This window comes from Lissotriton helveticus, chromosome 3_1 (assembly GCF_964261635.1).
Source record: "Lissotriton helveticus chromosome 3_1, aLisHel1.1, whole genome shotgun sequence".
Classification (NCBI taxonomy): domain Eukaryota; kingdom Metazoa; phylum Chordata; class Amphibia; order Caudata; family Salamandridae; genus Lissotriton; species Lissotriton helveticus.
Genome location: NC_136061.1, coordinates 560,474,204 through 560,486,303, shown reverse-complemented (window position 1 = coordinate 560,486,303; position 12,100 = coordinate 560,474,204). Strand labels below are relative to the sequence as shown.

At 46.7% G+C, this 12,100-nt stretch overlaps 1 protein-coding gene across 1 annotated transcript in view; it reads right to left on the bottom strand.

Moving 5' to 3' along the window:
* Positions 1–1,199: 1,199 nt before the first annotated feature.
* The window catches only part of ITGAV (integrin subunit alpha V), a 402,152-nt gene continuing 391,251 nt past the window's right edge, over positions 1,200–12,100 (bottom strand). Inside the window, exons 29-30 of the mRNA XM_078680488.1 lie at positions 4,259–4,381; positions 1,200–2,391 (exon numbers count right to left, since the gene is read on the bottom strand). Of these exons, the coding sequence (XP_078536614.1) occupies positions 2,296–2,391; positions 4,259–4,381 (219 nt within the window). The 3' untranslated portion in view covers positions 1,200–2,295. The remainder of the gene's footprint in view (positions 2,392–4,258; positions 4,382–12,100) is intronic.

The window sequence follows — 12,100 nt, the reverse complement described above, 5'->3', positions numbered from 1 at the left end:
AGGATTCTGCGGCTAGTAGTCTCTATCAGATAGGTTTTTTTCCCATGATCTCTATCTTACCACATTCTCATTCCAAGTGCGTAGTGAGGTGTTTCAAAGGGATCTCCCGACGGGTTTTGTGATCGGAGGTCCTTTCCCTTCTCCGATACCTTCTTGTTTGACGTTCTTCATTTTTTTTGCCAAAACTTCCAAATTTTTCAGGAATCTTCTCCCAAAATTCAGAACTTGTCCTTAATTTTTATTTTTGTGGCAGAAGCGTGAAATAAAAAAATAACCCTTGCACCAGATGGCTAAAGACAGATCTATTGGCTTTACCAGTGCTTGTTTCCTAATGTTAAGACACAATGTCCCAGTTGCACATTTAAATTATTCTCAATCCCCTTTTGCTGTAAAAGTTAGCCTACACTTTTTTTTACAAATTAAATTAGAACCTTTGGGGGAGGACTGTTAACAGCAACACACGCTAAAAGAAGTGCCAGGCCTTTTAGTCTATTCCAAAGAGGGGGTGATTAGTCATGTCTCACCTTGAAAGCTACTCTATTCAGCATTGTGCAGCAATAACTCTCTACCCTGTACTGGAGCAGATAAGTGGTTTTCCATTCAGGACGTCAAAGTCCTGAGAGCTTACAAGCACTGGAATTTTGCGGAATGAGGACTTTGGGCATGGCAGGTGGGATGGATGATATATATGACTTTCAAATGTATGTGTTTTGTGATAGGCAGCGAGTGAAGAAAAGTCCGACTTGCCAATTCTAGAGCCTCAAGAGCAGTCGATCCGTTGCACTCAATATTTACTGAAAACAGCACACAGATACCTGTTACGTCCTAGATAAAAAGCTGTTGAGTCTTGAAGATAAAAAATTGTGTTGTACATGAAGATTTGTATGGTAAGATGAGGATTGGAAGAATTCCTTTCAGAGTAATTTAGTTGAAAAACGTGTGTGGTACTAAATTAATCTTGCTCATTAGCCTCAGGCCAAAATCAGTCAGCAACATTAACATAAGTGATCAGAGAAGGAGGCTTAGTTAATAACAATGGAGATATCAAAGAGCATTGTGACTCTGCACAGCAGATAGCAAATATCAAATGCAAGCAGATTGATGTTAACTGTTCAATGATTGTCTCCTAAAATAAAACATTAATTTCTGTTTCCGACAAGTCATACTTGTGTAGAAAAGGGGACAAAAAGACAAAAAGATTTTCAGTCAATAACATTTAATAGTTCATGTTAAACCATCACAATAGCTCAATGCACTTAAATAATGTAGGTGGTGTTATGCAAAACACCACAACAAAACAATGGGCTAAAAACCTACAGCGATTTATAAGGTCCAATATCCATACAGTAGTTGTCATCGCCATGAGCACATATCACAAGTATATATGCCATAGGTTGGGAGCGTAAACAAACTGGTTCATCCTTTTAAAAATGGTGTCCAGCATCAATTATAGAACAGCAGGCATGTTCACCTACCCGCACATTAATAGCCAAAGCACACGCTCAGAACGGAGAAAGGAAAGTGAGATAAAAGTGCTTCAGATTTCATTTATAAAAATGTGAATAAAGCAATAATGTTAATTAATATGAGATAGTGGTTTTTGCGCAGGCATATTCGGATTGTCAATTTTTTTCTCAGCCTGTAAGGAAATATTTTTGGTGATGTTTTTAAATGTTTATGAAACATATTTCTACAATTAAACCAGTCCCGCAAATATTAAACGTTTCAGTTGGTGGGTCTAAAGTTAGGGAATGGAAGATGCAAACTGTAATTTACTACTGGAAATCATACAATACAAAACTAAGCAATTGCAAAATAAAAAATAATCCACAGATCAAAAATAGCCACAGAATTTACTAAGAGTACAAAAGGAAGGGTGCAGCAGTGTTTATAAACAAAAAGAGAATCCTATCCTGAAAAACAGCACATTGCTTGTGGCTCAGAATCCCAATAGTAATATCAATTACTGTCTTTAACACAGTTTGCCAAGTTAATGGCTATAGTTTTATAGGGTGGAACCTCCTTTAGCATCAACATCATTTCGTAAAACAAATTCATTATAAACTAAATTGCATAGGATCTTTTGTGCTATACACCATATCCGTATAGATACATCAGTTAAAAAAAACAACTGTTCTATAAAAAAATACGATCGATTGATCAGAAAATGTTGGAATAGTTATCCCCTAGTACCAATCAATAGTGCTGTTCATAAGCGTCAACCGCTCATATTAAAAAAATGAAATAGTTCCAAACGAAGGAAGGCAGTGTCATTAGTAGAGTCTTAAATATTCTTCAAGCATCTGTTGTTCCTTCACCATTTTCATGGGGCTGAAGCTGCTCCCTTTCCTGTTCTTCCTGTGGTGGTCTCACACGTTTGAAGAAGCCAAACTAAAATAAGAAAGTAACATTTAGCATGTAGAAAGGTTCTAGTGTTTCTGTTTTTGGTATGTGGTAAATAAAAAGTTGGTAAAACAGAAGCCAAGATATTAATTAACCTGTTCACAGGTATTTACACACTATGAATGACCAGAGATTTCTTTATTTATTTAACAGTGTTTGCATTTTTTTGACATAATAAAATGAACATAACGATCATGGCGAACCAAAAAAGGCTAGAACAAATCTAAGAACAAAGAACTGTAAAAATATTATTAAGGTACAATGAAATGCGCTACTGTATTTTGCAAATGAAAGACTAGCCTAGAAAATATAAAGATACATAAAGAATATAGGAGTATAAAGAAAACAAACTAAAGCAGGGAAAAGGGAGATAACAAGAGAAGCGATATGATTGGAACCCAATTCCTTTGTGCACCTTTGTGCATATCAAAATACTGAATATTTATAACCTCTGGAATTTTTACTTCATGCAATTTGCTACTTTTTGAAGTGATCACTGGTATGTGCTTCGGGCTGAACATTGAAAGCGTAAGTCTAAAGGGTACTGGCTTATGGGAATATGCAATGTTCATGATCAGGAGGCAGAGATAGGGACATTACCACAATATATCCTCCCAAAAACAATAATCACATTAAACTGTACTGCAGAGAAGAAACAATGTTGCTATATACGATTCTTTTGGAAGAGGTCCTCTTCCGGAATAATTGGATATATCCCAATTGTCTCTTCTTTGATTGCCCATTAGCCAGTCAATCAAAGTTGATGTCTGCTGTATAGGTTAGTGTGATTATTGATGGGGATATATCCCTTCTCTTACCAAAGCAAAGTAGAGTTTCAGTACCATATGTCATTGTTGCCAAAAGCCATGGGCCAGTGCACATTAACAAAGCACCGGTCTCAGGATGAAGTTTCTGCTGGCCCCTCGCGTGCTAATAAGACTTGTGGTCAGCAAGAGGGAGATGGATCGTGCACCCACTGATTGTCTCGCAGGTGATCAAAACCAGCCATCCTCTCTAGCCCTGCAAAGAGTGTCTGAAATGACCTTACATTTCTGGGCCTCTTTCAAGCTCATCTGTGCTGAGGTTGGCGCACAGCACACACTGTTGCATACAGAGGGGGGTCAGATTGCATGTTGCACTTGACTCTAGGTTAGCGACACCGGCATGCTTCATTTATCCTTACCCCTTTTTCTATTCCAAGGCATGTGAAAACATTCTCTTGGGCCAGATAATGTACACTGAATTCTTCACGGTGATGTGCTAGTTTTTTTTAATTCCTCTTATGAAAGTTGCCATTGCATATTTGTCAGAGGCAAACTTCACCTCAATACACGTGAAAGTTTTATATTGCTGGAGCTCTAATTTTTGACTGGGTGGATGCTTTATATTATACCAAAACTAGTAGCAATTCGGTGTCTATAACCTAAAGCACATTTGTCTTTCCTTGAGTGCCTTGTTTGTCTAGTACTCCTATTACATACTTAAAACACAGTTCATCCGCCTTCCTTCAATTCTCCCTTTTGTGCAAGTGGGCACAATCTGATTTGGCTTAATTGTCAATGAAACACTGTTTGTGTTGGGTTGTGCGAGAGCATAGCAGAAAGGGGGGGGGGGGTCAACTGTATAGAAAATAGTATGAATGCTCTGCATTTAGGTTTCATGAAAAAAAAATAACTTAAACTGTAAATTAAATATCATTTGGTATGATGCTAAATGGGACCAGATTTATATGAGGCTGCTTAGTTTGTTATACATGTTTTACGCCAGGTACTTACCAAATTAGAACCACGATAACAATGTTTTCTTTAGATTACTCAAAATAGAGGAACCAATGACTCTAAGTAGCACTCCTTACCTTGTACATCACAAAAACCAGAAGGGATAACAACAACAAGCCTGCAAGAACGGCTAGAATTATGACCCACACAGGCACAGGCAAATTTGTTGTCGGATTAACCCACAGAACGTTGGTAACAACCTAGTAGAAGAAAAAGAAAATATTGAGAAACAAAAAGGTATACAACAAGTCTCTCATTTGCTTGGATTCTCGAACAATTCAGCTGAAAGCTGCCTATTTGCATTTGTTATACAAAAAGTACCCTTCTTCAGACCCTCCCACTAGCATCTTTTTATTCATCCCCTGGGGCATTTCCCTGAACTTCTTGCCATTTTGGATAAAACAATGTTTATATATTTTGGCATGACACTGAGTAGATGCATAAATGGTGGCATTTTGTTAAAAAACATCATTCCAGAATATTTGCAGTAACACCGCTTAGTATCACACGGTTACCTTATGTTGTTTATACATCAGAGACAAAACATGTAATTAGGATCCAAAAAGGATTATGTATTTGTTCAGTCTACATAAACGTTCTGAAAGTAGCCCTCCGGTTACAACTTATTTTGCTACTTTTTCTATAATTTTATAATTTTCTACCCTCAAAAAAACTCCCCTGCTGTATCAAGTACTAGTCTCTCACCTGGATTTTGAGACAGTGTATCAAGCATTCACGGTTACTCGGCCTGCCTTTTCATTTGGGATACTGGCATCAATTCAGAATTAGCTTTTTGCAAAGAACAGATGCCCAGAAGATACCACTGACTGTGGTGTACAGGATACTGAACGCCACAGGCAACCAATGTCAAGTAGTCTATTATCACCCCTTATCTGTGGTCCAGGTCAAAATTAAAGTGCACATTGATGAACAAGTTACTTACCTTCGGTAACGATATATCTGTAAGAAACATTAGTTAGTGTTAGATTCCTTACTGTAGAATATCCCCAGGCGTCCGACTGGATACGGAAAGTTTTTGCTGGCAGTACCTCTGCAGGTCAATAGGTGGGGTTGTGCGGCTCCGCGTCCTTCGCTGGCATCGTATGCGCTGAGATGACGTCACGGAGAATACGTCAGTTCTGTACACTACTTTCTGCGCCAGGAACGCAGAGCCAAGCAAGATACTGAACAGTGGTGCATAAATCTAGGGCCCCAACAGGGATGACCTTAACCCTAGAAATCAGTTCGCAGATCTAGGAGGATGGGCAGGGCGGTAAGGAATCTAAAACTAACAAATGTTTCTTACAGATCTATCGTTCAGAAGGTAAGTAACTTGTTCATCTGAAAGAAACAAGTTAGTGCTAGATTCCTTACCGTAGCATAGATTTATTTATTTATTTTTAACATTTGTAGAGCGCACTCCAACCCTGCGGGCATCCTGGCACTGGGATACCCCAGCAATACCAACCTCTGTGGTGGATCTACGAACTAAGATCACACCAGAAAATCCCGGAGAACAGAACGGCCAATGAAGCCATCTCTCCAGACTTGGCTGTCAAGGCAATAATGCTTGGTAAAGGTATGCAGCGAGGACCACGTAGCTGCCTGACAGATATCCTGCAAAGGGACTTCCCGCCCCAGAGCAGTAGTGGCCCGAGGAGGAGGCTCCTTCTTAGCCAAGGAGTAACAGGTTTTTAATACACAGAACGACCCACCGAGAGATGGATCGTTTGTGCACAGCCCGACCTTTCTTGGCGCCCACGTAGTCAACAAAGAGTTAATCATCCACTCGGAACTGTTGTGTGCGATTCAGATAGAACGAGAGCGCACGTTTTGGGTCCAGACGATGGAGCCTTTCTTCCTTTTTCGAAGGATGCGGAAGCGGAAAGAAGGTGGGCAAAGTGATGGTCTGCCAGATGTGGACGGGCATGACAACCTTGGGCAGAAAAGAAGGATGGATCCTTAACACCACCTTGTCCGGGTGAACAGAAAGGAAAGGAGGTTTAGAAGAAAGAGCCTGGAGCTCACTCACTCTTCTGGCAGAGGTGATAGCAACCAGGAAAGCAGTCTTTAAGGTGAGAAGACATAAGGGACAGTTGTGAAGCGGCTCAAAGGGAGCGCACATCAAATAAGTCAACACTAGATTCAAGTCCCACTGAGGCATTATAAAGCGGACCAGAGGGAACATGTGTGTAATGCCCTTCAAGGAACGACTAACAACAGGGGACTTGAAAAGAGAAGGCTGATCTGGAAGCCTTAAAAAGGCGGAAAGGGCAGAGAGATAGCCCTTGATAGTGCCCCGAGCAGAGCTCTTATGGGCCAGAGAAAGGAGGAACAGAAGAACTTTTGAAAGAGGGGCAGAAAGGGGATCCACAGCCTTTGCTGTGCACCATGCCACAAATATATTCCACCTGCAGGCGTAAACCGTTTTAGTGAGGGATGCCTGGCTGCCAGAATGACATCACAGACTTCGGGAGGAAGATTGGAAGCCATCAACTATCACCGCTCAATCTACACACATGGAGGTGGAGGCAGGACAGGTTCGGGCGTGGACCGTCCCCTGCTGCTGTGACAGAAGATCCTCCCGAAGAGGCAGTCTGATCGGGGGATCGATAGCCATGCTGAGTAGCTCGGGATACTAGTATCTTCATGCCCAATCCGGAGCCACAAGGATGACTTGGGCCCAGTTGAGCCGAATCTTCTTCAGCACTCTGGGCAGAAGTGGTATAGGCGGAAAGGCATCCAATAGAACGCAACTCCACTCGCGATGAAAAGCGTCACCTGGGAGTGCCGCCTAGGCAATTCCCCGCAGAACTGATGACATTGCGCGTTCTCTTCGGTGGCGAATAGATCTAACCAAGGCTCTCCCCACTGCTGAAAGAGACCTTGCGCCACGTCCGATTTCAGACGCCATTCGTGATCCATCAAGCACCGGCAGCTGAGTTCGTCCACCCTGGCGTTCAGAGAAACTGCCAGGTGTTGAACCACCAAGGTAATGCCTTGATGTTCCAGCCCTGTCCAGAGGCGCAGATCCTCCTGACATAGGGTCCAGGAACCCACCCCGCCCTGTTTGTTGCAATACCACATGGCGGTGATGTTGTCCGTGAACTCCTGCACTACACTTCCCTGGACAGAGGGTAGGAATGCCTTCAGTGGAAGTCAGATCGCCCAAAGCTCCAAAAAGTTGATATGGAGCAGGGACTCCGCCGGATACCAGAGGCCCCTGTTCTCCGCCTCTCTCAAGTGGCCTCCCCATCCCAGGAGGGACGCATCTGTCACCACTGTGTGCTCCGGTTGGGGAAGGGAGAGGGATCTGCCATTGACCCAATCGTGATTCGTGAGCCACCACTGCAATTTTTGTGCAGTGCCCTCCAAGATCTGGACATGATCGGACAGGTTGCCCTGATGCTGCACCCACTGGAACTTCAGGTGCCACTACAGAGCCCGCATATGCCATCTGGCATGTTGCACTAGCAGGATGCAGGAGGCCATCAGGCCCAGGAGCCGGAGGGATATCCTGACTGAAACCCGGGATAGAGGCTGAAAGATCGGAATCATAGCCTGAATATCCTGGACTCGCTGCTCGGGAGGATAGACCCGAAACCGTGTTGAATCCAGAACCGCTCCGATGAAGGGGAGCTTCTGAGAGGGACGCAGGTGCGACTTTGGCACGTTGATGGAGAATCCCAGCAAATGCAGGAGGTCGGCCGTAGTCTTAAGGTGAGAGACGACTGCCTGGGGCAAGCCCGCCTTCAACAACCAGTCGTCGAGGTAGGGGAAGACTGACACCCCTGACCTGCGCCGATGAGCTGCGACCACCGCCATCATTTTCGTGAACACCCGAGGGGCGCTGGTAAGGCCGAAGGGGAGCATGGCAAACTGAAAATGCTCCTGGCCTACCGTGAACCACAGGTAACGCCGGTGGGCCGGCAGGAAGGGTATGTGAAAATATGCATCCTGCAAGTCCATAGCTACCATCCAGTCTCCAGGGTCAAGGGCAGCCAAGACCTGAGCCAGAGTCTGCATCTTGAACTTCTCCTTCCGGAGGAAAAGATTGACGTTCCGGAGTTCCAAGATGGGACGCAGACCCCCTTTGTCCTTCTTGGGGACCAGAAAGTAGTAGGAATAACAACCATTCCCTGCTTCTGGCACAGGAACGCACTTGATGGCTTCCTTGGCCAAGAGGGTTGTGACTTCCTGCTGGAGAAGTACCAAGTGTTCCCCCAACATGCGGTTGTACTGAGGTGGCATGGCTGGAGGGGTGGACTGAAAGGGACGGGAGTAAACCTGGTGGATGATCTGCAACACCCACTTGTATGATGTGATAGCGTGCCAGTGGGCGTGGTGATGGTGGATCCTGCAACCCACTGGCATGGGGTGCCCCCCAAAGCTCGGATTAGGAAGGTTTGGAGGTAGAAGCAGCGGGGGCGGAGGTGGACTGACCCCCCATGCTGAGTCCCAGACCCACCCCTGCGGAAACCGCGGACGCGCTGAGGCTGGTTCTGCACAGGCTTGCTGAAGGAACAAGCCTGGGTGCCCCTTCCGTTGCCACGAAAGGAACGGAAACCAGGAGCGGCTGGGCTTTTCGTGGAAAGACCTAAGGACTTGGCCGTGGCCTGCAAGTCCTTAAAACGCTCAAGCGCACATTATCGCCAAACAGGCGAGTGCCATCAAAGGACATGTCCATGAGTGAGCTCCCTACATCTGGCGAGAACCCGGTAGATCTCACCCAGGCGTGGCGACGAAGCGCCACAGTAGTAGAAATTGCTCTACCTAGTGAGTCCGCGGTGTCCAAACCACACCGAATGGCGAACTTAGCCGCATCTATACCCTCGGCAACAGTTTGGGAGTTTGGGACAGCACAGCTTGGGTCTCTTCAGGACACTGAGGCAACACCTATGCAACTGCATCCCACACCGCGTGGGAATAGCAGCCCAATAGGCATGCAGTATTCACAGACGGCAGCCCTAAGCTGGTTGAAGAGAACAACCGCTTGCCGAACTGCTCCAGCTTCTTAGAGTCCTTATCCGGCGGAGCCGTGGGAAAGGCACTCTGGGACGTCAAAGCTTAGATGACCAGGCTCTCTGGCATAGGATGAGTGGTCAGAAAGGCAGGGTCACCCGGCGCCGGGCGAGGATGCCTGGCGACGTTCTTATCCACAGGGACCCTGTGGCTGGCCGCGACCAAGTGCCCAGTAAGACGTCAGTGAGGGGGTCATTAAATGGCAGCAGGGCCTCCGACGAAGGGGACGACGTCTAGAGCACCTCAGTGAGGAGATTCATTTTCAGGGCCACCGTAGGGAGGTCAAGGTTGAAGACCTCAGCTGCCCGACAGAGCTCCATCATTTAAGAAGTGCCCTCCTCCATGGTAGGCAGAGGAGAGGCAAACCCCGGGTCAGAGGAGACATCAAAGCCGCCGGCCTCCTCTAACTCGTCTGCCCAGTCCTGCTCAGAGTCACACTGACGAGTAAAAGTGTCCTCGGACCCCTCCCAGTCGTCCTCCACCTCCACCGAATGTGGTACAGACCGCAGCAGGGCAGGGGCAGGAACAAACGGCATTGCAAAGGGTGTCGGGATCGGCGCCGGACGGGGCCGAACCGGCGCCGAGTCCCAATGCGGATTCCAAGTAGGAACAAAATTGTCCTGGAACCTGGCAGGGGCGGAACCAATGGCATCCACTGTGGCGCCAGAGGCGGGGCCGAGGGTGGCGCCATGGCCAGAGCCTGCGGCGCAAGATCATGTGGCGCAAGATCATGTGGCGCCGGCGGCCCGACAGGATCCTGACAAGGGACCGTGGGGGCCGAGGGTGCGCCGGGGGGAGCCTGAGGCCTAAACAGGTGTCCCATAGTAGCAAGAAATTCTTGCACCTAAGCGAGAGTCGCGACGGACCCGGATAAGGTGGTGAGGCCGCGGGACTACCGGGCTCCAAAGAAGCCGCAGGGGTAGAACCCCTGTCCCCCTCGTCCGCATCCGGAGACCGACGGGGGGGCGTCGGAGAGCGACAATGCTTCTTCAACTTCTTTTTGTGTCGTCTCTTACCCGAATCCGAGGGTGAAGACTTGGAACCCGAGGAGCGATGACGGTGGCCCTGCGAGCATTCCCTGGAGCGGCCCCTGGACCGTGAACGCCGCTGGGACGAGTGCCGGACCTCAATCAGATTCCGGCGCCGCTCCCTCAAGGCCTTCGGGGCCAGGGCCCGACAGTCCATATAGGACCGGGAGACGTGGTCGTTCTCCAGGCAGTAGAGACAGACGTCGTGGGGGACCGCCACTGACATATTGCGACGGCAAGCCCTGCAAGACTTAAAACCAGGCATCCCTATGTGCACCAGAGTAGATTCAAAATTACAGGAGACAAAAGTCTCAAAAAGATAGTAAAAAAGTGACTAAGGTACGTGCTCTAACCGGATCTGCGCCTACTGTATGTATGTATGTATGTATATGGCATTTATAAAACGCAACAAACACCCTACGGGTACCCTGGCGCTAGAAGAAACGTGAGATGCAGACCAGCAGGAGCAAGAGAAATGGCTGAAGAAGGAATACAGCCAACATGAGCATTGTTACGGCCCAACAGAATTAATTTCTAGGGAACAGCCATGTTTTAATCTCTTTCCTAAACAGGGACAGAGTACTGCATTGTCTAATTTCCAGCGGAAGCTCATTCCAAAGTTTTGCAGCAGCGAAACTGAAGGATCTTCCACCCAGTCTGGCCTTGTGAAACCTGGGAACACTTGCCAGGTAGGCAGAAGAGGAGCGAAGACTCCGGGTGAGTGTGTACCAGACCATTTTCTTCTGCAGTGGCCTAGGGCCAAATCCATGCAGTGCCCTGAATCCAATACACAGTGATTTGAAGAGTATTCTTTGCTGCACCGGAAGCCAGTGTAGATCAGCTAAGCACAGTGAGGCAGAGGAGCCCCTTGGTCTGGACAAGGCCAATTTTGCTGCTGTGTTCTGAACACGCTGCAGTCTCTGGATTAAATATTTAGGAGATTCTAATAGTAAGGTGTTACAGTAGTCAAGTCTACTCAAAATAACGCCTTGAATAATCAAGGCTCTAGCCATCGCTGGGAGCAATGGAAGAATCTTCCTTAGGGCCCTCATGAGGCCGAAACAGCACCCCACTGTCTTGTTCACTTGAGTCTCCAGTGACAAGTTGGTGTGAAACATGACACCCAAGTTGCGCACCGCCTTAGATGGCGTCAGAGGGGTGGAAGTATCCAAAGGCCAAAAGTTACAAGGAAGAGGCCGGGCAACCTTCCCAACTGCGCAGTGTAAAATTTCGGCCTTACTCGAATTGAATTGTAAGGAGTTGTCACGTAACCACTGCGCAGTGTTCTGCATACATGCATGAAAATCCTCTAGGGCGTTAGAATGGATTCCATCCAGAGATAGGATGATCAGAGTATCATCAGCGTAGTTTACTACCTTCACATTATGGGAACAGATGGTATTAATCATAGGGCTTACTGGGGTGGAAAAAGAAAGAACTGACGTCAGCGGGAATGGGTGGCACCCAAATAGTCTCCGTGATGTCATCTCGGCGCATACGATGCCAGCGACGGACGTGGAGCCGCACAACGTCACCTACTTACGCGCAGAGGTACTGCTAGCGAAAACCTTCCGGATCCAGTCTGACCCTTGGGGATATTCTACGGTAAGGAATCTAACACTAACGTGTTTATTTCAGATAAGGACAGTTAGTGATATAGGTGTGTGTTGGGTACGTTATTCTTTTCATGAAAACAGGGTTATTGTCCCAATTATGGGTCCACCTTTTTTCTTTGTTCCATTTCTAAAGCCTGTATATTGGAACCACACAGGCACTTGCCACGCATGCCTATGCAACGATATCTGAACCATGAATGCGTCTTTACAATGAGTTTCTTTATCACGCAAGTCGTTGCAACGACTTGCCTTA